The 26002-nt window shown below is 49.6% G+C and overlaps 1 protein-coding gene across 1 annotated transcript; it reads right to left on the reverse strand.

Annotated features, from left to right (window-relative positions):
* Nucleotides 1-24863, reverse strand: LOC139047537 (putative phospholipase B-like 2). Its single transcript, XM_070521364.1, has 5 exons — nt 24825-24863; nt 23848-23919; nt 22591-22743; nt 12668-12827; nt 1-636 (listed from the first exon to the last, which is right to left on the reverse strand). The coding sequence occupies exons 3-5, from the start codon at nt 22614-22616 to the stop codon at nt 451-453; spliced, it is 372 nt and encodes a 123-aa protein (XP_070377465.1). The 5' UTR covers nt 22617-22743; nt 23848-23919; nt 24825-24863; the 3' UTR covers nt 1-450.
* Between the last annotated feature and the right edge of the window lie 1139 nt (nt 24864-26002).

Raw genomic sequence — 26002 nt, forward strand, 5'->3', positions numbered from 1 at the left:
CGCTACTTGCAAATGTAGATTTATTCGCTTATCAAAGGAAGATATACATGAATATATTCAAAGCGAAAGAAAAACAAAAACACAAGAAACGATTTCACATAAAGGATGATTCCCAAATGCTAAGCCGGCTTTGTCACATGATCTGTCTGCGGCGCTCGACAACGCAATAAAAACGGAAAGCAAGGGTACAACATTTCATATTAAGGTGCAAGCATATCAATTTATTTACCACTGAGGGAAACAGACGGCAGGCTTACGTTCCACTTCTCATGCGCGGAACTTCAGTGACATCGATAATGCTATACGAACACGATGCTATACCAACACCCGCCACCTTCAACCATGGCAAGCTTAAAATGAAAACAGGCTTTAAGCTGTCGAGTTTATACGTCGTGGCAGGACCAGACTAACCAAACAACCCTTCTTTTGGGCTCAGTTTATGGAAGGTATTTAACTCGGAGTGCCTGTCGCAGGTGTCCACTTGTGCAGGATCGGTTTGAACTGCCATATATCGGGATGACCAACGTGGCTGTCCGGCAGTCCGCTGGTGCTCCACTGGAACGTCGGTACGTTTCCCCAGGTAGGTCCACTTATTGCGACGTACTCTAATGACGCTACTAGCTCTTGGTTTGTAACCTGCGTGAACAAAAGTGGCAAGTCGAAACAAAATCCACTTAAGGACTTCTGATACTGTAGGATAGCACCGAGAAAGGCACACGCGGAAGACAAAATGCACGCAGATGAACAGCGAGAGTGCAGTGGTGGAAGGGGAGGAGGGGGGTCCTGTTCCAGGGTACCGTAACGCCGCCGGTGCTCACTATATCGGTAGGTGCTATGAAGAATAGAAAAAAAAACCAGAATGAATCCGAGCAAGGCGGGCCTTTCTTTGGGGAGCTCTATAGCGGTGGTCGAAAACGACCATCCGAAACTAACGTTAGATTCCACATAAAAATTTGCATTTCCCACTGAAGGGCGAAGCACTGACTGCGACAGCAAGGTTGACCGTTAATTTGTCGGACGCAGTTCTATGAATACGCGGGTCCGACTAACACGGACGCGATTACGTGGGTCCGGCCAACTGAAGCGAAGCTGACAATGAAACATGTCTCAGTGTAAACTATGGATACGTTGCTGCTCAGAACGAATCAGCTTAAAGCATAGCCCTAGTTACAGGTTAAACATTAAATTGCATAGCATTTCAACAAAGCCTACGCAATTGCTCTGAAGAGTTATAAGCACCTCTTCACTTGGAGGATACAGGAACTTCCTTTCAGAAAAAAATTGACCTTCGCCAATTCATCAACACTTTACTGTGCTGACGGTAACACTATGCCGAAAATAAGTATTATGAGAACTCGGGCATCGGATCCAGCAGTTGAAGAAGTGGAGGAGATTGTGCCTCGTGAGCACGTGCAATTATTTGTTCGAGATTCGGCTGGCCGCTTTTGGGCGTGGCCGGTCGGGACCGAGCCCTGCTAGCGTGGACTGAGAAAAGCACCGTTCCTCGTTCCTGCATTGCCGCCCAACGTGGCACCCCGGCTTCCTTCTCGGATGTACAATGATCGTCGGGAAGGTGAGCGGCGCCATTTCCACGGCCTGTAGAGACGCCCGCCTGGCCTGGTGTGTGACGATCTTCGCGGTGCGAGCTGCAGCTCTGGCGTTCGCTGAGGAGCGTTTCCGCCACCTCCCGGTGCCACTGTTGCAAAAGCGACCTACCGGTGTAGTTACTTCACGAACGCGACAAGTTGTCTTAGCATGGGGACCACACGTGGCTGCAGGAAATCCGGCGGCACGACCGCGTCCAGCCACTCGGAGACGTCTGAGAGTTACGACCACTGCACTGTTGACGCTGAGGAAGCGGCTAGCGCACGCAAATGCAAGTTGTCGAAGAAAAGAGCTCGGAAGAACTGCTCGTCAGGTTGCGAAGCCGAGAGCAAGTGTGGCGCGTCCTCCTCGTTCTGCCCGAGAGGGCGAAGTCGCGGACTTTGGCGGCGATTCCTCGACGCAAGGCAGCGGCAGCAGCAGCAAAACGACAAAGAGAAGTGGAGTTAAACCACGGCTATGACAACAAACTCATCTGCACTTGAAGTCAATTGCGAATTGTAGTGGAAGTAGCACCGTTCGAGCGACGATCATCATCTGCAATCGCCCCCTGCTGTTGACTGCGTGGTGCGGTGCCATGTGGTCTTTGTGCGGCGGCTTCTTCCAGTGACCTGCTGCGTGCACTTCTAAGAACGAAGTCGAGTAAGAAGACCCGATCAGGTGTGCATCCGGGAATGGTTTACGGCCTTCTAGCTCCTGGAAGACCTCGAGCATTCGGAGGCTCCACCACCTGGTCTGCTGGATCTTCGTGAAGCGTGCGTCCGTAAGCCAGACAGGTTTAGGGCCTTCGGATTGTTGGAAGACCTTGGTGACTCAGACCTTGCCTGCTCCGCCGATCCTCGTTGCGTGCAGCAGTCTGCAAGGTTGGCCCGCCACCAGGAGCGATGCCGTCACTGGAAGCCGCTGTGGGCCAGTGCCAACAAGGCCTTCGCAGAGGCAGGGGGGGCAGTAAGGAAAGTCCGGCATCGCAGCCAGCAGTCGAATAATTGGAGGACGAAGTGACTAGCGGGCACGTGCGATGGTTGGAGGCCTTGCTTGGCGCTCTTGGGCGCGGCCGGTCAGGAACGAGGCCTGTCGGCGTGGATTGAGAGACGAGCCATTCCCACATCCCTTGTATTTATATTCTGGCTTTTTACGTCCAAATCAGGATCTCATTACCAGGCATGCCGTAGCGCGGCACTTTGGAATAATTTGAAACACCTGGGTTTTGATGTGAAAGTATCGAATTGCCCGTTATGCGAAAACAACCGGCGTTTGTAGCAGTGAAACGGCGCCTAAATTGGCTGCGACGCCAGGTCACGTGCGCGCCTAGACGCAGCAGAGTGGTCGAGAGGGAATGCGTCCTGCAGCACTTGAGAGCCATGTGTTCCAGAGTAGGAGAGCGAACAGTTGCGATGCCAGGTCAACCTCGCTCTCCGAACCCTTTGTTATACTCACGTTTGTTGTCAGCGCAAGCTGTGAAGAATTTAATGCATAAAGAAGAGAATAAATTCAAAACGATAACGTTGGCTGTTGTGAGCTTCGAACCTACGACCCCATGCTGCGAAGCAGATTGGCTTTACAGCGGCCTACCTGCGCCTTCTTGATAGTAGACCTATACTCCACTTTATGATGCCATCCTATGTGGGCCAAAATGTCCCTCGTTAAGTGCAGCGTGACAAAAGCGGTGAAGCCAAAATCACTGCGGCTTACTCGCGAGCGCCCTTGTTGAGACATTTGTAGTCATATGTGTTCGTTTGTTGCGTTTGTGTGGTTATTTTGTTTGTATCGTGAATTGAGATACTCTAGATCCTCTGGCATAAGAAGGGGATGACAGTTCCCTCAGCCGATAGCTTCCTGGCACTCCGAGATTATCCTTAAATTTACGACGTTGGCTGGTCTTGCTGTGGGGGGACGTCTCGGCGAGGAAGGCGGGGCTGTGGGAAGCTGGGGGAGCGGATGGAGGCAGAACTACTCAAAGGACATGGTACCCAACGTCTGCTGCTCGACCGTGAAACTCGTGTCAGACGGAGGAAAAAGGCAAGTGTTGCTGAAAAACTTCATCCAGGAGCTCGAGCACGTCAACAACGGCACGGCGGTCGCCTACTTCGAGGAAATTCTGGAAAGCAGCAATGCATTTGTCCTTTAGGATTCTGCTGCTTCTACCTCGACATCCGTAGTTCCCGAACCAGACTTCGACATAAGTCTAAGTCTCCCCTCGGTTAAGCAGCAACAGCTCAGTAGCCTGCTCCGAAGATACGAAGACTGTTTTTCGACGTCATCGAGGATTCAAAAAACACCAGACTCAACGCATCGCATAATAACCGAAGAGTCTGCTCGACCATTCCGCCAGAGCCGTTACCGAGCCCTTACCGTGAAACTATTAGGCAACAAGTCCACGAAATGCTCCACGACGACATCATCCAGCCGTCTAAAAGCCCTGGGCATCTCCTGTAGTTCTCGTGAAGAAAAGGGACGGATTCCTACGTTTCTGCATCGATTATCGTCGACTGAACAAGATGACGAAGAAAGAAGTATACCCCCTTCCACAGATAGACGATGCATGGCATCGGCTCTGTAACGCTAAATACTTCTCGTCGATGGACCTCAAGTTTGGCTACTTGCAAATAGAAGTCGACGAGAGAGATCGCGAAAAGACGGCATTCGTAACGCGAGACGGCCTCTACGAGTCTAAAGGCATGCCATTCGGACTGCGCTCGGCGCCTGCAACGTTCTAGCGCGTCATGTACACGGTCTTAGCAGGATTCAAGTGGCAGACCTGTCTTGTTTACTTGGATGACGTCGTTGTTTTCACCGGAAATTTTGACGATCAACATAGGCGGCTTGCGACAGTATTGGATGCCATCAAGTCACCAGGGCTCACGCTGAAGCCAGAAAACTGCCGCTTCGTTTACGATAAGCTTCCCTTCCTGGGCCACGTCATCAGCCAAACAGGAGTCCGCCCCGACCCACAGAAGACAGCCGCCATGGCAACGTTCCAGCAGCCCATCGACTACAGGCGCTTTGTCAAGGACATTTCACGCATCGATGTGCCACTGACACATCTAAAGAAATGGGATGTCGAGTTGAAGTGGGAAACGCCGCAGGCCGACGCATTTCTAGAACTCAAACGGCGCATGCAGTCGCCAACGGTACTTGCGCACTTCGACGCGGACGCGGATACAGAAATACACACGGACGCCAGTAGACTAGGCCTCGGTGCCGTCCTAGTCCAGAGAAAGGACGAACTTGAACGCGTGATAGCTTACACTAGGCGGTAGTTGTCAAAAGCGGAAGGGAATTATTGTACAACCGAACAGGGATGCCTCGTCATCCTTTGGGCTACAGCAAAATTTAACCCTCACCTATATTGCAGGCCATTCAAACTCGTCAGCGACCATCACGCGTTGTGTTGGCAAGCTCCTTTATAGGACCCTTCATAACGGCTGGCGCGGTGGAGCCGAAGCCTGCAAGAATATGCTATCAGTGTAACCTAGAAGTGCGGACGAAAATACCCTGGTGTCGATTGCCTATCACGCGCCCCCATTGAATCCCCGCCGCACGATGAAGACGATGACGACGACTTCCTTGGAATATTAAGCGCGGAAGACTTCACTGAACGGCAACGAGCAGACACAGAACTGAAAAGCCTTGTCAAACATCTGGAAGGGCACGCCCACATTGTCCCTAGGGCATTTAAGCGAGGATTGTCTTCATTCTCGCGTGAAAATACCCTACTCATTGATACGAACTCACCACCACCATCATCATCATCAGCCTGGTTACTCCCACTGCAGGGCAAAGGCCTCTCCCATATTTCTCCAACAACCCCGGTCATGTACTAATTGTGGCCATGCCGTCCCTGCAAACTTCTTAATCTCATCCGCCAACCTAAATTTCTGCCGCCCCCTGTTACGCTTCCCTTCTCTTGGAATCCAATCCGTAACCCTCAATGACCATCGGTTATCTTCCCTCCTCATTACATGTCCTGCCCATGCCAATTTCTTTTTCTTGATTTCAACTAAGATATCATTAACTCGCGTTTGTTCCCTCACCCAATCTGCTCTTTTCTTATCCCTTAACGTTACAACTATCATTCTGCATTCCATAGTTCGTTGCGTCGTCCTCAATTTGAGTAGAACCCTTTTCGTAAGCCTCCAGGGTTTTGTCCCGTAGGTGAGTACTGGTAAGACACAGCTATTATACACTTTTCTCTTGAGGGATAATGGCAACCTGCTCTTCGTGATCTGAGAATGCTGGCCAAACGCACCCCAGCCCATTCTTAGTCTTCGGATTATTTCCGTCTCATGATCCGGATCTGCAGTGACTACCTGCCCTATGTAGATGTATTCCCTTACGACTTCCAGTGCCTCGCTGCATATTGTAAATTGCTGTTCTCTTCCGAGACTGTTAAACATTACTTTAGTTTTCTGTAGATTAATTTTAGACCCACTTTTCTGCTTTGCCTCTCAAGGTCAGCGAGCATGCATTGCAATTTGTCCCCTGAGTTACTAAGCAAGGCAATATAATCGGCGAATCGCAAGTTACTAAGGTATTCTCCATTAACTTTTATCCCCATTTCTTCCCAATCCAGGTCTCTGAATACCTCCTGTAAACACGCTGTGAATGGCATTGGAGATATCGTATCTCCCTGCTTAACGCCTTTCTTTATTGGGATTTTGTTGCTTTCTTTATGGAGGATTACGGTGGCTGTGGAGCCGCTATAGATATCTTTCAGTATTTTTACATACGGCTCGTCTACACCCTGATTCCGTAATGCCTCCATGACTGCTGAGGTTTCGACAGAATCAAATGCTCTCTCGTAATCAATGAAAGCTATATATAAGGGTTGCTTATATTCCGCACATTTCTCTATCACCTGATTGATAGTGTGAATATGATCTATTGTTGAGTAGATCATCCAATCCACGCCAACTACCTTCTTGTTGTTCCCTCAGCGTTGCGTCCAGAAGTACTGCACGCCCTACATGACGATTCGACCGCTGGACACCTCGGAATCTCCCGGACACTATCGAGGATAGAGGAAAAGTATTACTTGCCGCACCTGACCGCCGACTTCGTCTGTTACGACAAGACATGCCCAGACTGCCAGCGCAGCCAGACACCACCGACAAGGCCAGCGTGATTACTACAGCCGATTGAGCCTCCTCGCCGTCCATTTTAGCAGATCGGGATGGACTTCTAGGGACCCTTTCCGACGTGAAGAAACGGAAATAAGTGGATCGTTGTGGCGACGGACTACTTCCCCCGTTTCGCTGAAACGGAGCTCTGCCGAAAGGTAAGGCATCCGAACTGGCGAAATTCTTCATCGGAAGATTCCTGCTGTGACATGGCGCATCCTGAAGTCCTCGTCGCCGACAGAGGAACGGCCTTTACATCGGCGCTCACCCAAGCCATTCTGCATTACAGTCAGACAAGCCGCAGCAGGACAACTGCCTCCCAGTCACATACGAATGGTTTTACGGATGGTCTTACGGATTAGGCCATTCATGCATTGCCTCGTTTACTGAATGTGACAACGTTTTCTATGCAATTGATAAAATTCTCAACAGGCTGTTGGGGAATTGATACACAAGCGTTCCTAGCCAAGAAGCTTCCGTTGTGGAGGGCAACTGAATACTTTACATAAAGCTAGTATTGAAGTCGGAACACGCACGAAGGCCAGCTCCTTGGTTACAAAACTACACGTTGACGACACCAGTAAGTTTGGAGATCGCGTTGTTTAACTTCAGAGCATTGTCCTATTTCTTGTGGGCATTCACGAAATTGTTTGATGAGTTCTAATATTCAAAGGCGTTTTTGTCGATGTCGCTAAAGAATGCAGAGTTCCGTTGAGACGTCAAAACAGAGGAAATAAAGCTATGCGAAGTCGGTGGCGCCGTTTGACTGGCGTCTTAAGGCATGGTCGACCCCAGCTTCCTATTGCTACAGAATAGTGTTACCGATGACGAAGAGGCGAGCGGTAAGACGACGACGACGACGATTGGAGGCTAGTGCGGGCTGCTGCATCTTGGCCAGGTAGGGCGTATTACGTTGTATATATACTTGTCTATATCTTTTCATCTGCGCCTTCTTACGTAACATATCTGGTGGAGGTTGACGTTCCCTGTACCTCGTCACGGAGCTTCGGAGTGGACGGTACGTCGAGCCTAGCTTCATGGCTCCCGGCGATGACAACTCGACTCAGCCGCCTCCGAAACCTGCTGCCACTTCGACGACCTACATCACTCTCCCTGCTCCTCGTGATCCTGGGGTATCTTCGGACAAAGATGGGGAAGACGTCGACGACTGGATCAGCCTGTACGAACACGTCAGCCGCAATAACCGGTGGGACCCTACTATCATGCTCGCCAACGTAGTCTTTTGCCTCGGTGGCACACTCCGAGTTTGGTTTCGGACGCACGAAGAGGAGTTCACCAGTTATGATTCGCTCAAACAAAAGCTCCGAGACTTGTTCGGCAACCCTTACGGTCACAAACTTGCCGCGAAGAAGGCGCTCTCCGGGCGTGTGCAGACGTCAACAGAGCCCTATGTCACGTACATTCAGGACGTCTTGGCTCTGTGCCGCAAAGTTGATGCACACATGACGGAGTCAGACAAGGTATCCCACATCCTTAAAGGCATTGCAGATGACGCCTTAAACTTGCTCGTATTCACCAACGTCGCTACGGTGGATGCTGTTATAAAAGAGTGCAGCCGCCTGGAACTCGCTAAAAGCCGACGTATAGATCAGCAGTTTGCCCGTTTGCCCAACACCCCAGCGACATCGTCCTGTGCCGACGCTCCTCGTCCCAACAACACTGGCGATACTACCAAGATTGTCCGGCGTGAGATTGAGGCCGCCTATCCAGCTGCCTTCGACTCCAGCCCCACCAACGCACCTGTAGTCACGGTTTCCCTGATCCAGGCAGTTGTCCGCCAGGAGTTCGAAAAATGGGCCTTCACACCATCTGCTCGGCCCATCGCCCTGATACCCATCCGGCTTCATCGCTTCCGCCCCGTCCCGCATCTTCTTACCCACCACGCTTCCGCAACCCACCTTACTGGCGCAATTCCCCGCCCCGGTCTGCTTATACTGCCTACTCTCGCCCCTCAGGTGGGCCCTCTCGTACCTATGCCGCACGCTCCGATAATGCCGCCACTGACTCTCCTGCACCGAACCGCCCCTATTCTCGTTCACCTTCGCCCCAACGACAACAATCTCGCTCTCCCCAGCTCCATCGCTCCTTTTCGCCGACTTCCTTCGGACGCCGCTCCCAGCCGGAAAACTAGATGATGCAGCGCCTCGAGGTGACGCTGCATTGCTCCCTACGCCGCCAAATCCTCCACTGACGTTGCACACTCATCTGAACCTCCTTGACGTGCAAGTCGACGGTATTCCTGTATCTGCTTTTATAGACACTGGGGCGCATTTGCGGTAATGAGCGCGGACTTTCGTACCCGCCTTGAAAAAATAATCACGCCCGCCACGACGCATGTTGTCCGTGTCGCCGATGGCGGAACAGCCCCCGCAATTGGTATGTGTGCCGCCCGTGTCTCCTTCGCCGACCGCTCCACAATTGTGCTATTCACAGTCCTCGCCCATTGTCCCCACGACATCATCCTCGGCTTAGACTTCCTCTCCGAACATTATGATCTCATTGACTGTTCCGCCAGTACTCTCCGCCTTGACTTGCCTGTTCTGGATCCCGCTGAACCACAGATTGTCGCCTCAGTTCCGTCGACTTCGTTCGCTTGCCACCTTCGGCACTGATTTACCTTGACTTTGTGTCATCCCTATCCCCACCAGTGCCCGACGGTCAGTACATCGCGGCTCCTATGCAAGACGTCCTACTTACACATGGGATCACAGTACCTCATACAGTTTTATCCATTACGGCGAATTCGTCTGCCTCCCAGTGGTCAGTGTTGGCTTGACGACAAAAGTGCTGCCATGCGGGATGTCTCTGGCCCAGCTTTGCTCATTTGAGGATCATTCAGTAGCATCTATTGCAGTAGAGGACAATTCAGCTGATCCTCCTCTACCATCACAGTCAGCAACTTATACGATCACCAACATACAGAAAATGATTGCGCCCGACATGCCATCCGAGCACGCTCGTGAGCTCTACCGCGTTGTTTTCCTACCACGATATTTTATTTTACTTGAACGATCGTCCTTTGGCCCAAACTACAGCTGTTCAACATCGCATTAATACCGGCGATGCCCCTCCTATTCATCGCCGCCCGCATCGAGTGTCACCGTCTGAGCGTCAAGTTCTTCGCGCAAAAGTTCGCAAAATGCTTGCGAAGAACATTATAGAACCGTGACGTAGTCCATGGGCGTCACCTGTTGTACTGGCAGAAAAGAAGGATGGCTCATGGGGCTTTTGCGTGGATTATCGGCACCTTAACAGGGTTACCAAAAAGGACGTGTATCCCCTACCTCGGATCGATGACGCCCTTGACTGCCTCCACGGTGCTCGCTACTTCTCTTCTATTGACCTCCGCTTCGGCTACTGGCAGATTACCGTGGACGATCTCGATCGCGAGAAGACTGCTTTTGTAACTCCGGATGGTCTTCATCAATTAAAAGTGATGCCGTTCGGTCTATGTAACGCTCCTGCCACTTTTGAACGCATGATGGACTCGCTTCTTCACGGTCTCAAGTGGTCCACATGCCTGTGCTACTTGGACGACGTCATAGTATTCTCCCCAACGTTCGCTACGCACCTCGAGCGCCTCTCGGCAGTCCTGGGCGTTTTTCGTCGCGCCGGTCTGCAACTGAACGCATCGAAGTGCCAATTCGGCCGTCGCCAGATTACCGTCCTTGGGCATCTCGTTGACGCGAACGCAGTGCAGCCGGACCCAGGCAAGATCCATGCTGTTACGCACTTCCCTGTTCCGAAGTGTGTCAAGGATGTGCGCAGCTTCATCGGCCTTTGTTCCTACTTCCACCATTTCGTTAAAAATTTCGCGGCCGTAGCACGACCACTAACCGAGCTTTTGAAAAAAGACGCCCCTTTCCAGTGGGGCGATAACGAGGGGTCTGCATTCTCGCATCTAATCGACGTTCTCACAACGCCTCCCGTTCTGGCCCATTTCGATCCTTCTGCGCCTACCGAAGTCCGTACTGATACCAGCGGTCACGGAATTGGCGCAGTACTGGCACAACGCCAGCGCGGCAACGACCGTGTTATCGCTTACGCCAGCAGGCTCCTCTCGCCAGCGGAGCGCAACTATTCCATCACTGAGCGTGAGTGTCTGGCCCTAGTTTGGGCGGTTGCGAAGTTCCGCCCATACTTATATGGCCGACCCTTTTCCGTTGTCACAGACCATCACGCGCTTTGCAGGTTAGGCACCTACTGGAGGACATCTTGGCGTAACCCGCGCGTACGACCGCGTCCTCCGCAGCTTCTATTGGCCTGGTCTCGCTCGCTCCGTCCGACGCTATGTTGCTGCCTTTGATACCTGCCAGCGTCGGAAAACACCTCAGGGGCTACCTGCCGGTCATCTCCAGCCGGTCGCTGTCCCTGTGGAACCGTTCGTTTGTGTTGGATTAGACCTCCTCGGTCCCTTTCCCACGTCATCCTCTGCGAACAAATGGGTAGCCGTCGCAACTGATTACGCCACCCGATACGGTATCACGCGGGCTCTCCCTACCAGTTGCGGCACTGACGTCGCGGACTTTCTCTTGCGTGACATTATCTTACATCATGGCGCCCCGCGACAGCTGCTCACTGACCATGGTCGTAACTTCCTCTCGAAAGTTATCGCCGACATTGTACGTTCCTGCTCCACTCAACACAAACTGACTACCTCATACCATCCTCAAACCAATGGCCTGACAGAGCGGTTAAACCGTACTCTTACCGATATGCTGTCCAAGTACGTTTCCAAGGACCACCACGACTGGGACATTGCCCTTCCTTACGTCACATTTGCATATAATTCTTCCCGGCACGACACCGCCGGATTTTCTCCCTTTTATCTACTCTACGGTTGCGAACCGACGTTGCCCCTTGACACGGCACTTCCTCCTGCTTCGATCTCAACAAGCGAGTATGCGCGCCACGCCATCGCCCTCGCCGACCATGCACGCCAGCTTGCCCGTGCTCGACTGACGGACTCGCAAACCACTCAGCAGCGTCAGTACAACGCCCGCCACCGTGACGTACAGTTTTCGCCTGGTGCGCTCGTGCTCTTGTGGTCGCCCTCTCGTCACGTCGGACTTTCACAAAAGCTCCTTTCGCGATACACAGGGTCCTACCGCGTGCTGCGCCAGGTGACGCCTGTGACGTACGAAATTGCTCCTGTGAGCTCAACCTCGTCATCTACTGTGGCATCGAGCGATGTCGTGCACGTCAGTAGGCTCAAGGCCTACTACACTGCTTCCGAGTCCGGCCTTTAGTCGCTCCGGGACGGCGCTTTTGCCGCCGGGGGTAGTGCTACAGTATAGTGTTACCGATGACGAAGAGGCGAGCAGTAAGAAGACGACGACGACGATTGGAGGCTAGCGCGGGCTGTTGCCTCTTACAATACTAAGGGTTAAAACAGACCACTGTACCTGTTGCGCTACTGCACTCTCTCTTGTTTCGCGACCCAGCTGACAGTGCACCGCATTAGCCAATGCATGAAAATGGCGCAGATTCTATTCTATCACCTGTCGTATCGAACGCTGGTACCACAAGTGCTCACAATATGCACGAAAAATGTGCTCCATTGACAGGTGCTTCGTGCACTGAAAGCGAAGCGTGGTGTTTTTTAACAATGTCATTTTTTTCTTTATCCGCCGCTCGGTTATCTGGTATTGGTAATAATGGTTACCGGGCGGCATTTCAGCTATAAAATCGCACGAAAAAAAAACAGGGGAAGTGAACCATTCGAAATTTGCGATCTGGGATAGGAGTGGAGCGAACACCGCATTGTAGCCACAGAACCAGAAAAAAATCCTCAAGGTATTTCTTTTTACAATATATTCCATAAAAACATCATTATTGTTATTATCATTATAATTACCTAGCATCGCTTACGAGACTAATACGTATGCAGTCTCGTTACTCATACGGAACATATTGCTAGATACCTTGACATCAATGCCACCCATGCCATGACGGTACATTCCTGGGACATCGTATTTTCCATATGGGCAGAGCAGGTCATAGCGGGAGGCGATCGCATAAGCCGGGTTTTGCGGCGGGGTGCAGTTGCAGCGGGAGAGCGGGTCATTCTTGTAGTCGTTGTACCTGCAACAAAGCCGTGATCTTTGTCAGACGAGGCTGTGTAAACGACAAATCCCTGTAATTTTTTTTTCAGTAGGCTGCATGTTTGAAACTCTTCCATGGCACCAGAGAAGAAAGGAAGATCATTTGTGCCGTCATAGCATGCTACGACATCAGATGAGCTCAATGATTCAAATCGCCCACAGGGCATGGCGTGGGTCAGTGGCACAGAATCGCAAAATATGGAACTCATGTCTATGCGTTTATGGGAAGGAATTCGCAAAGCTTAAATATGTTCATGGAAGTTACGTTTCGGTGTTTGTGGTGAGCATCAATATAATATGAAGAGGACCACAATGGTTTACCTGAGCACTGTTTAGACTGAGCGTTATGTCGATAGAAATGATATATGAATTAGAGACCAAGTGTAATTGGCCGTAGCCCTGGAAATTCTCGACGACTAGCGAAAGATAATATTCGGCGACTCGAGACTAGCCATCGAGGCATTCGAGAGCGGAGTCGTCTCCGACGAGGCGTAACGCGTTCTCCGTGGCGCTGATACGAGCACCCTCAAGCACTCCACCATCATCTGTTTTCCCGCCCACCTGGGTCGCATCCCCGGCGCTCTGCCCAACCTCAGCGAGACAGCCCACGACGCCACGCGAGTGCTTACCGACCGCGCCGTCAACACCGGGCAACCGCGTCTCGACGCGTTGGAGGCGAACAGGGACGCGCCAGTAACGTACAATGAAATCGCTAAACGCTTTTACTTGGGAAGACGTCTGTTTCCGCCCCCGCTACCCAAATTAAACAGGCCCCAAGCGCTAACACAACGTTGGTTACAAACACATACCTATCCCATCCCCGCCACGTTACACAACATCTACCCGGACGTCTACCCCGACCTTGCGTGTCCCTGGTGCAGGGTCACGGCGACACTCGCACAAGTCCTCTGGGAGTGTAGAAACGCTCCGCCCGACTCAACCTCGGACACGTGGTAGAAGACCCATGAAGGCCGCTCCTACAAGACAAGCAATGGTCCATCCAGCAGGGTCGCGCAGCGGCTTGCAGGTACTCCCTGTCGGTCTCTGCGTGGGCGACGCCTTATGCGCGCTGAGGTGCGTCCTGCAGGACCTGCATTAAAGTTTATCCAGTCCAACCTAGTGCTGAATGCTACCACCGGTTGCTACGCGAAGTTAAACTGAACGAATTTATCGGCGATGACTGCGAATTGCTCGGCTAAAATAAAACTCACAGTGACAAATTAAGAGTTCACAGCGAGTTCCAGGCGGCGGCACTCTTTTATAACTGTATCCACAGTCGCCACGTTGCTGAAAACGAGCAAGTTGAAGGCGTCATCGGCAATGCCTTTGAGGATGTGGGAGTCTTTCTCGGACTTAGTCATGTATGCGTGAACTTTGCGGCACAGAGCCAAGACGTCCTGAATGTACGTTGCGTAGGGCTCCATCGACGTCTTCACGCGGCCGGATAACGCCTTCTGCGCGGCAAGTTGGTGACCGTATGAGTTGCCGAACTAGTCTCAGAGCTTTTGCTTAAGCGAATCCCAATTGGTGAGCTCATCATCGTGCGTCCGAAACCAAACTCGAGGTGTGCCACCGAGGTAAAAGACTACGTTGGTGAGCCCGTTAGTAGGGTCCCACCGGTTATTGCGGCTGACGTGTTGGTACAGGCTGATCCAGTCATCGACGTCTGCCCCATTTGCCCGAGAATACACCAGGATCACAGGGAGCGGGGAGAGTGATGTAGGTCGTCGAAGTGGCAGCAGGAGTCGGAGCCGGCGGAGTCGAGTTGTCGTCGCCGGGAGCCATGAAGGAAGGCTCGACCTCGTTCACTGCGAAGCTCCGTGACGAGGTACCGGGAACCTCCACCACCACCAGATATGTTACGTAGGAAGACGCCGACGAAAAGCTATATACAAGTATATTTGCAAGGGAATAGGCCGCACTTGGCCAAGAGGCAACAGCCCGCGCTAGCTTCCAATCGTCATCGTCGTCTTCTCACTGCTCACCTCTTCGTCATTGTAAACACTGTTTTGTAGCAATATGTTTAATCAGGGCTTATTCATTCCAGTGAGCCACACATATTAGTAAATGTGATAATGCAAACGAAGCGACTAAGCACAATTGCAAAGTCGCACCCACCTCGCACAAACATTATTATTTAACAAAAATTATTTGCGAGCATTGACATCGACGAACGTGAGGCAAATTTAGCACTTCTTGCTGGTTTCGCGAAAAGTGCTTGTGATACACCTCGTCGTCAGATCGCTGAGCCCGTCAATGATGACTCTCACCAAACACAGCTACCGATGCCTTCTTACTGCAGTGAGAACCTACCTGATTAACAAGGTTGCTATGCACCGACGTTACCTGTTGCCTCATACACACCTACGATGCACTCAACCAAAGTTATGCAGGTACAGACCACTATAACAGATCAGAAACAGAAAATGTCCTGCAAAAGCATGTTTTTCCCCGCAACTTGCCTTTTCTATAACTGGAAGCAGAACGTGGGACCCTGAGCTTGGCACCAGTACACAATGTGCGTTGTCGCAAGGGCTTTACTGCGGTTTTTTAACGCTGTTGATTCTGAAATCAGTGCTCTCAGAGTCGTGGGTGGGTCACCCCTGAAAACATTATCCCATCACAGTCGCCCTGGTATAGAAGCTGGACGTAGCTTTCTTGAGTCTTTCTCCGAGTCTGGCGTCCGTGTTTCAACGAGCACACACAGCGTAGTTGTGGTCTTTTGGCATACTCCGAGTCGCGGCAAAATTGATAGCCTAGCTTTTGCGTTGAAATATCTTCATAGATGGGGAACTTGGTACGTTCGTGTACTGTGCTTCCGTTTGCTTTTCCTCCATATTTTTCTGTTGTGGTTCAGGATCTGAAGGCTATTAATTTTCAACCCACCGTGGTTGCTCAGTGGCTATGGTGTTGGGCTGCTGAGCACGAGGTCGCGGGATCGAATCCCGGCCACGGCGGCCGCATTTCGATGGGGGCGAAATGCGAAAACACCCGTGTACCTAGATTTAGGTGCACGTTAAAGAACCCCAGGTGGTCAAAATTTCCGGAGTCCTCCACTACGGCGTGCCTCATAATCAGAAAGTGGTTTTGGCACGTAAAACCCCCAAATATTATTATTATTAATTTTCAAAACATTGTATAATTGATTCGTCGAAGGAGAAATAAAAACTCGTGTTTGTAGCCCCACTTGGACGCAAGGAATTACGCGTATTAACTATTTGTAATGAATCACGTTTTATTGCGATAGCAATTATATGCACATTCTAGGCATACGTTTGCCGTCGCTGTTACGTCCGTATATAAAGGTCAAGGGCGATAACATCGTCGCCGCATGGCATTTGCTGTATGCGCGTGGGAAAGCATGCGAGGGTGAGCTGAGAATCGCGACTTTATCTGGCGCGCAAGGGAGGAAAGCAGAGAGGAAGCGCGTCACCTTCCGCCGCGCGCAAGTAACCGGGTAGAGGGGAGGGAGGTTGGTCGTTGTACTGCGGCAGCAGCTGCAGTAGGGCGCGGTCGCGCGGGCTTTATCTTAAAAGCGATCTGCCTTGGGGCCAGAGTTCAGGTGGGCCAACGGCTCGCAGCTTTGCGTGTACTGTGATCTTGCTTCTCAGTATACGTTGAAGCGCTAGACCGCAATAAAGTCTCTTCGCTCGCTGTTGGTGCCCCGCTTCCTCACGCCAGCGCTTTGACGCGAGTGTCATTGGTCATTGAGTGGGATGTGCCTGTTTGCATGTTCGCGCTGACACGGTGATTGGTAATTTAGTTAGTGAGGGAATGTTTACAGGGTTTTATATTGGGCCGATAAAAGTTTTATCCTTACATTTTATGGCTATTATTACATGTACCACTTGCTTGAATGATGAGACAATCTTTAAAAGCAACGCAGCTAGGAGAAATTACATATCCCGAGAACTGCAGTGAGAAAGCCCGCTGTCGCGCCATACAGCAACCCCGCAGAGGCACGTACATTCAGAGCGGCAAACCACGACGCTCAGTATGTGTTTCCTCTTCTTAATCATCCAGCCAATGTTGTTCCACGATAAGAACAGGTGCTGCTAGAGATATGGCAATTTCGGACGGTGATCCCAGGAAATCCCCTATGGTCAAATTTCAGCGTTCTATAGGTTCTATGGGATGCGCCTCGTCCGAGGAAGAGGCACAAGTCTCCGCAGCACACGCACCACAGTCACAGCGTAAGCAGGAGGAACGGCTCCATGGGAGCTCCATTTCCGGCAACATGTACTAGAGGGTCTTCGCGGTGAAATCTCTTCCCTTCATTTTAACGAGAACGAGCTGACCTGTCCGTCCGCCGTTGACGCCGAGCTGCGGCTTGTACTGCTCGCTACGCTGTGGTCTGCTCAGCCTCAAGCTGCCTCGTTGCAGGCTCGCGCGCGGCTCTATAATTCAACTTTGCGAGGAGGTGTTATCACGTATACGGAAGAGTAAACAGAGGTACCGAGGCTACGCGGCGCAGATTACTGATCCCTTGAAACGTGACATGATACGATGCAACTTCTGCATGTCGTGACACCTGGTAGAATACAGCGCAACTGCAAAGCAAAGTTTGCATGCGTCAATGCTACCAGGTGCGCATTTGACATAGCGTTACAAGTGGCACGAAAGCATGCTGCTCCGGCGGCTGATGATGATTTATTGGCATCCTCTTTGAAACGGTGTTGTCACAAAAGTCACCTAGCATAATTGATTTAACGAAGTTGCAACATTTGCTTTTGTATTTTTTCTCAATTTAGCATTTCTGTGTACATGCCCTAATCTCCTTGCTCAAGTCTTCTCTATCTTGTACGGCTACCTATGCAACTGCTAGATGGCGTGCCACCGGTAAAATAATATGTAAATGCAATGCAGCACTTGCAGGTATCGACGCTACACGGTGCGCCTGTCATATCGCGTGGCTCCTGGCGCGGTTGGGCTCCTGCATAGGGCAGGCTTCCACAGCTGCGATACAGCACTGCCGAAACGTTCTGCTGCCGTCGATGATGATTATTATTTATTTGCGTCTCTTACGAAATGGGGCGGTGACAAATAGTCACCTAGCCTTCTTGATTTAATCAGGTTGCCACATTTTTTATATTTTAGCATTTCTGTATACATCTTCTCAATCTTATTCCGCAAAACTTCTATAACTAACTTGCACTCCTACCTATTGAACTGCTGCATCATGTGCCACCTGGTAAATTATTATGCAAATGCAATGCAAAATGTTGTCGTAGCGACGCGACGCTGGGCGCATGTCACATCGTGTGACTCCTCGCGTGCTTGGACGCCTGCACAGAGCAAGCTTACACAGCAGCTAGCAAGCGCTTTGCTTTATTTGCTAACAGCACCGCGAAACAGAAACTTGTCGATAAAGGCGAGTTGTTGGTGAATGGCCTCAGGTTCCCTGTCGTAGTCTCAAAATGCAAAAATATCAAGCTCAAGCTTCTTTCGCACTTCAAACAGAGACGAATTGTTGAAGCACTAGAACAATATGGCACAGTACACACTATCACGAGAGAAATCTGGCGTTGTGATGGCATGGACAGTTGGCGGATGCCAAATCGTCACGTGACGTTGGTATTGAATGAAGGAGTCAGCTGCCACTAATCTACTTCACTTATTGAGCAAAATATGTGCACCAGTGGCTCATCTTGGTTCCTGGCAGACCACCACTTTGTCTGTGGTGTGACAGGCTCGGGAAATACCGGCAACAAAGTTGGCAATCACGCTGTTGTAATTGTAACCACAACGGTCACCATGCGGATACATGCATCTGAACTTGTGCTAATAAGCTTCATGAAGCTATGCCTGCTGAGGATGAAACCGTCATCGATCATTTAATGCATGTGAGTGAGGTTGTTAGTGCAACTGGTGAAACACTTACTGAGGCTCATCGACAGTAGGAGACAAAGCCTTCATCAGCTGACAATAGCCGTAGCCCAAAGCCTGCCAGTCAGGATGACACTAAGCTGCCTGATAATGGCTCAACTATGCCACGGGTAGAATAGCGACCAGTTCCGGATTGCCCACCCTCAGTGGCATCTATGTGCAACGCAGCTAAGAAGCGTAAATCACCATCTGACAACACATCGACCTCAAGAAATGAGGCCCGTGTTCCTAGAGTCTCAAGTTTGATAAAAGCGCTCCGGAGAACGCATACTCCTGCAGATGTAACTTGTGTTAAAGTACAACAAAATGTCGCCAGTGTATCACCTCATCAAGAAGGGAGTGCTGCTCCTATGGAGCAGCGTTTGAACGCTGCACCAACATAGGCCATCATGGCAGGTGCTCTTCCCGTCTATTCTGGTACTTTACCTCTCTATGTCTTACGCAGTAAGGGAGGACTAATACAGCTTCTGCTTGTGTTACACAATCGGAAGTTATATATCGCTGATATTCAAGACACAGAGATTGAATCCGATCAAGGAAGAATGTAGGTAAACTCCATTCCTACCTGACAGGCTATATTAGCCACACAAAAAGCGTTATCGCTGGTTGTGCGTTATTCATTAAAAAAACATTTAGAATATGATTCGCTGCATTCCTTTACGAACAGGGAAGGACGACTAGCATGGTGTTATATTGATATCAGTGTTCTGAGCTTTAGATCTACGTTTTGTTATGCCCGAAGAAGTTACACGCACGCGAATGTTTCTTCTGATCTCTAGAACATTATTCCTGCACTGATTGCGAGTTGATACATTTTGTAGATTTGTTTTGTGTATGTGTCGCGCCAGATGGTACTGCATTGCAGCTCAAGCGCAATTCAAGTGGCGATGTCGTGGAACGCCTGAGATGCGATTATCAGCTTGTGGATGTTGGGGAAATTTAAATATCGAAATCTATGCTGCACTAGTCGACTCAATTTTCCCGGACACATTGTAACGTGCGCCTTATTTATGCAAGCCTTCTCGGGATGTACTTAGGCGGGTCCATAAAATGTGTAGACGCCCTGGAATTAAAACATTTTTCTTTGAATTGCACTACGAAACACTTCCTGTTAAGAGAGAGAGAGAACAAAAGCAAGGATAGGAAAGGCAGAGAGGTCAACCAGAAGAGCATCCGGTTGGCTACCCTACACTGGGGGTGGGGGAATTAAGGGGGAATAGAAAGAGGAAAAGTGTAGAAAGTGAGAACTGAGTGCGTGTGGGCGGGACACTATGCACAGGGACACAGTAAACGGTCTCGTAAGCCGGTGCACTTCAAGTATTGCACTAATGCGCGATTCGCTTTTCGTGCCAGTGGCGGGTGTGGCCACGGTCCGAGTATCTTTAACCTTGGTTAAATTCGAGGGGCTGCTTTGTGCCGCGGCCCACGATATGTCGATTCCGTAAATGTGCTGATAATGTAGACCACTGTTTCAAAGTTGTTAGAATGGTATATTTTTTGCACATTCTCTAACGTACACTTAGAAGGGATTTTGACATCACGCCATACTCCATTACGCTTCTACAGTACAGTAAAAGCTCGTTAATTCGAACCGCAAGGGGAAGCCGCTTCAGTTCGAATTAACGTAAGTTCGAACTAATGAAAGTGAAGGAGGGCAACAGTACACTGCGATTTGGAAGCAGTAGGGGATGTCAGAAATTTGGCGTGTCAGAAAGTGATGGTGTGTGCCGCGGGCACACGCCATCTTCAAGTCGAAGCTCTGGATCCGACTGTGCCACACCACCGATGTCCACCGAAACGAACGTTAGCCGAGGCTTAACACCATCACAATGAATCGCGACGGCCGATACCTCCTAAGCTGAAAACAGAGGTGCACAACCGATGAAGACTGCCGAGTCAAAAACGCTGAACATGTGAAGGTGGCGAAGGCCCTGATTCGTTGGTTCTTGATTGCAAGCGCAGCTGCGACGTACTTGATTCGCTGTGTTTTGGAGCTTGCCGTGCCATCTCCGCACAACATTAGCAGCTGTACAAGATTTGCAAAGCCTCCGAGATTCGCAACGGGCAAGAAGTCTCGGAGGTTACGTAGAACGGAGAGGCGGCAGCCGTCGCTGCCTTCTGGCTGACCCCGCGTCGGTTAGATTGTTTTCCGATTTTGCCTTCTCTCGCCGTTCTCTCCGTTTCGGAGGCAATACAGCCTTGTGTGTAGACAGTAGGCGCGCTTCTCTGGCCGTGTGCCAGGCGAGCGTAGTTCGAATTATCCGTGAGGGAACCTTCTCGCGTTCGAATTAACGGACTTTTTTATACATAGACTTCTGTGGAGCTTGGCCGGACCAAATCGTACAGTTCGAATTATCCATAAATTCGAATTATTGAAGTTCGAATTAACGAGCTTTCACTGTATAAGAATACTGTTGGCCCTCCCTATGACATGTAAATGGCACTGCGTTTGTGCAGTCTCTGCATATCTACATTATGAGTGCCATGCGGAAAGCCCGTGACCAGCAAGATCCGTCCATCATGAAAGGCAGCTTGTGTGAAAAGTCTTACAAGTGACGCTGAGCAGGAACCTCCGCCTGGCTGGATGCATCTTGGACGCATGTATGTGTTTACCTAAGTTTTGGGTGTGTAACGATGTTCGCTCTGTGATATAAGTTCAGTTTTGTTTTCTACCTAATGAAGAAAAATAAAAACGCTGGCGTGGCGCAGTGGTAGAGCAGTCGACTAACACGCAAAGCGCCCGTGCTTGATCCCGCCGGGAACGGGGTGTTCATTTCTTTGTGATTCTTAGATAAGGCTGCGCGGGACAACCGGCGGCGGACAACATCGCCAATCGAAGTGGCTATTGAAATGAGCCCTCAACAGCTCACGATGTAAAACAAAGCACTGCACTTCGTAGAGCTGGGCTTTGGCGTCTGGGATTGTTCCAGACTAATTGAAGCTAGCGAGAGCCGACGGCTATGTTACCCCGATAAGCAGTGCGGCTGGTTTCATTTCCACAGGTGATAACGCACTCGCGCTTCACGATTGATGTCAGTTATTGGCCGTTAGCTGCCGTGTGCGGAAACCTGCTATATGACGACCTATGTTATCCGCCGACAGCCCAAAGAATGATTACAAGAATTAAATTCGGGTGCTTTACGTGCCAAAAAGGCGATTTGATTACAAGGCACGCCTAGGTAGTTGGCTGCGGATTAATGTTGACCAGCAGGTGATCTTTAGAGCACCCCAAAAGCACCAGATACGAGAATTATCGCATTTTGCCGCCATCGAAATGCTGTCGCCGGCTTGAATTTGAACCCGCGACTTCGTGCTTCGTGGCACATCATATCTGCTGAGCCAGTGCAGAGGTTAAAGTATTACAAGAAGGCTTCTACTAAAATGAGATGGTTTGAGGAAAAAGATGAGAAAAAGGTACCGCTTGCGCCCCCCACGCCATACCCAAGAGTGCTCGATTTGGCTAAGATGTTCACAGTGGCGTATGCTATATACATGTGCTTTTTCACCTAGTTGGAGGAGTGCTTTGGTACCACGTTAAGGTAGACTTGATCATTTGTGGTTGAGGGCGTTCCATATATGGTAGGAAGACGAAGGAAGACAAATGAAGTGCCTATGCACGAAACAAACATCTTAACTCCAAAACTTGTTTCCAGCTCCTGATGGTCCTATCTCATCTTTAGGATCTTCATTAATTGTTCGCGTGTGCGCGGCTTGAGTGAATTATTCAGTAACTTCAAGGCAAACGGCAATCGACTCCCCGCAATGTGACTGCATTACGGTGAATTGTAAGACGAAGAGTTATGCTTGGAACGTCACGTATTCAGCTTGGCAGTTATCACGAGCTGTTCAGTACGTACCTCATGAAGGTCATAATGGAATCCATGTCCGTAAGTTTCTCGTGGTCTCGTTTAACAATCTTGGCACGAGGGCAGTTCTCATAGGTGTAGTAGTCCCCATATTTTGCAACTTTTGCTGGTTGTCCACTGATGCTGAAGATTTCTTCAAAATACCTGGTGGATAAAAACGACAATATGAGTATTAGTTTCCGCAGTCGGATTGTATTCAACATCGGACAAGCTTCGGATTCCATGACTGTAAACAATCACAGAACGCTAGCAACGTCCGCTTTTTAGGTGATATTCTTGAAAAGCGCATCGATAAAACAAATGTGTTTTGTTAATTACATTAAGTACTGCTTGCTTGTACACTATTTAGCCGTACGTTTTTCTCACGGTCTGTCAATAGAAGGACGGTGGAAATACATTCAAAATAAGCAATTGACAATGGGGAACTTGCACACATTATCCGATATTAAGCAATGTAGGAATAGATTTATCAATATTTGAGAGGCATTCCTGCCCAGTTAAGATTATCGGGAATTACTAGAGACGCTTCATAGGCTTTTGTGGAATTAATAATTTAAAATTTCAGTTTACTTCACAGCATTGTCAAGGATATCTTAAATCTGATGAAAGTCTTGGGATTTATACCAAGCAAACACAGCTGCTCATGAAGCCAAAATGACGCCATTTCGTTTTGGCCGAATCATTAGCAGTCATATAATTGATTCGTGAATCTTCCTAATAATCAACCTGGGCATTGCAATTTTACACCCCTTTAATCTCCCCCTCTTCCAGAAATCTACTTGACAAAGTTGAAAAAGGCTGTCACAGGCCATTAAAAGAACAGTTCTATCTCGAAACATAGGTAGTATAAGTAAACTGATAATGCCCGATAAGAAACTTTTATCAATCAATAAGCTCTAACTCTGCAAATATTCTTTCGCCGTAATTCTCTGTTGCATGGGCGAGCGGCACCATTTAGATGCTGGGGGGTTAATGCTGGTTGCTAGGATCTAGTAGTCTGTACATTTTATCCAACGTAAAGCTGTCTGCCACGAAGAAATTACTACACATGTACATACATAAGTGCTTGCAACCAGGCCGTTGTATTCGTCCAGATGCATGGCTAGCTAGCTCTATTTTTTACGCTTCAGGAGAACGTTCACGCATACCTAGACAATCTAAGATCATCTTTTACTAGCATTCTCATACTGCTGTACGTATACGTTGACGCAACGAGCATATGCGAAATAACGAGAAGCTTATACTTACGCCACATTGTAACTGGCCCAGTACTTGGACTCGCTTAGGTCATCGCTTATATCTGCGGCTTTTGAATGCTTTCTGAAACATTCAGGCGAATATAACTTGCAAGCTTCACGCTGAACAAATGCCACCGAGCAGTATTCTCCGGGAGAAACATGAGAACCTTTGGAATCAATTAGCCAAGGTGAGAGAATCATGTATATTTTACAAAGCAAAGGCAGTCAAAATTAATTGATTTCATGGGTTTTACATGCCAGAACCGCTATTTGATTATAAGACACGCCGTAGTGGGCAACTACAGATCAATTTTGACCACCAGGGGATTTCTGACATGCCCCAATGAACGGAACAGGCGTGTTCTTGGATTTCGCCCGGTCAAAATGATATGCGCCGCGGATGGAATTTCGTCCTACGATTTCCTGCTTAGCAGCGCCACGCCATATCCTGTCAGGTCACCACGGCAAGTACACATCAAGCTTTTCTGGACACGTTCGAACTAGTGCCCCAAGCGGCCATGGCATGAAGCTACCAAGTTTCTGAAGAAACGAGCGAGTTTTTCGCGAACTACGAGAGCTGCAGGTTAATTATTGAAGAAGGCAAGTGACAGACATATTCTGGAAGACAGTCCACACTAGCCAAAAGCTTTGATCACGCTGTGTCAAGCATGGATTTTGTTCCCGGAGAGGTCAAAAATTCATCAATGGAAGCCTATGGAAACGAAGAAAATTTGTGCTCAATGTTCGGGACAAAAACGGTATCTGTGATAAACCTACAAGGCTATCGTAATAGCCGCTGCTGCGCACATAGTCCCGAGACGCAGCTTTCGACTGATGCCCATCTCGACAAAACACATGGCGTAACGCTGTTCCCAAAAGCAATTTTCGAAACACTCTCGTGCAAGCTTTCACATGGTATCTATAAAAACCCGAGCGTATCATTTGCGAAAACGTTGGAAGCCATGGCCGAGTCTTAATCACTCGCACCTGTGGTTCCGCGTCGTGCCGGCAGCGTTTCCATGTCGTGCAGCGTGATAACTTTCTTTAGCGCCACGTATGACTGAGTTCAACAGTTTCCCACCAGTGGCCGTGACACAAAACTCAAGATTTGGTTTCAGTTTTGGTTCTTCTCAGGAGTGTTCTTCAAATATCATATTTCCCAAATTTTACTTCCTAAAACGTAGCAATGGGTTGCTTATTTTTTAAGTCATCGCTTTTATTATCAGATTTTACTCCTTGGACAACACAACAACAAACATGGGCATGTCTTTGTGTTAAGTTAAAGAAAACTATTGTGCATTGTAGCATGGACATACTCAGGAACACTGGACATTGCACCTACCATCCTGTGGAACTTCACAGAAATGCACATGCGTAACTGAACTGGCAAAATTTTAAACAATTTTATTTCAATATATTAGAAGAGTGCCAACAAGTTTCAACTGTCTGCGCCAAGACGGTAGCCCTTTACAAAAGCATATGCATTTCTGGCACTTAGTTGGAACATTGGTGGTGCGTTAAAGCAGTATTTTGGTCACGGATGGGTGGTTATGTCACACGACAGGAGCAAATGGTTTTGCACCCTCTCAGCAGAGGGCACACTGACTTGAAGAAGCGCGAAATTTAAATCATAAAGTTATTTATTACAGCTGGAGCTTTGAACGGTAATTGCAGAGCCAGTTCCATCCAGCCTGCTTGTACGCGCGTGTTTTTGTGAGGCAGCAGGGAAGGAGAGGAAGTCTATGAGGGTGTGCACACCTTGCGCGTGCGTGCGATTCTACTTGTATCTGCGCATGCGCGCGTGTTGGTGCCTCAGTATTTCAATATGCGTGCGCACGAGTGCATGTATGCGTCTACGAGCATACACGTGTATGTGTGTGCCTGCATTTTCGTGTGTGTGCGTGCGCAGATTTTTGTCCGTGTGTGCATGCGTGGGCACGTGCATATGTGAATGCGGACGAGCATGTGTCGTATCCCTGTGTGTGTGCGTTTGCGTGGGTGTTTGCTAACGTGCCTGCGTGCGAGCGCGCACGCGCCCGCGTAGGTGTCTGTGTGTGCGCGTGCGTGCGTGTATGTGCGTGTGTTTGTGTGTGTGTGTGTTCAAGCGAGCGAGCTAGCAGAGCATTTCGCCACTTACTCCTAATCTTAGGCATGATACATAGTTT

Source organism: Dermacentor albipictus, chromosome 7, assembly GCF_038994185.2.
Source record: "Dermacentor albipictus isolate Rhodes 1998 colony chromosome 7, USDA_Dalb.pri_finalv2, whole genome shotgun sequence".
Lineage (NCBI taxonomy): Eukaryota > Metazoa > Arthropoda > Arachnida > Ixodida > Ixodidae > Dermacentor > Dermacentor albipictus.

Bases quoted from the DNA above. Each gene is read 5' to 3' on its own strand.
- LOC139047537 (XM_070521364.1), bottom strand. From the start codon at position 22,616: ATGGATTCCATTATGACCTTCATGAG. The intron at 12,828-22,590 runs GTACGTACTGAA...GCTTTGTTGCAG, and splicing joins TCCATTATGACCTTCATGAG to GTACAACGACTACAAGAATG. The intron at 637-12,667 runs GTATCTAGCAAT...TTGTTCACGCAG, and splicing joins TGGGTGGCATTGATGTCAAG to GTTACAAACCAAGAGCTAGT.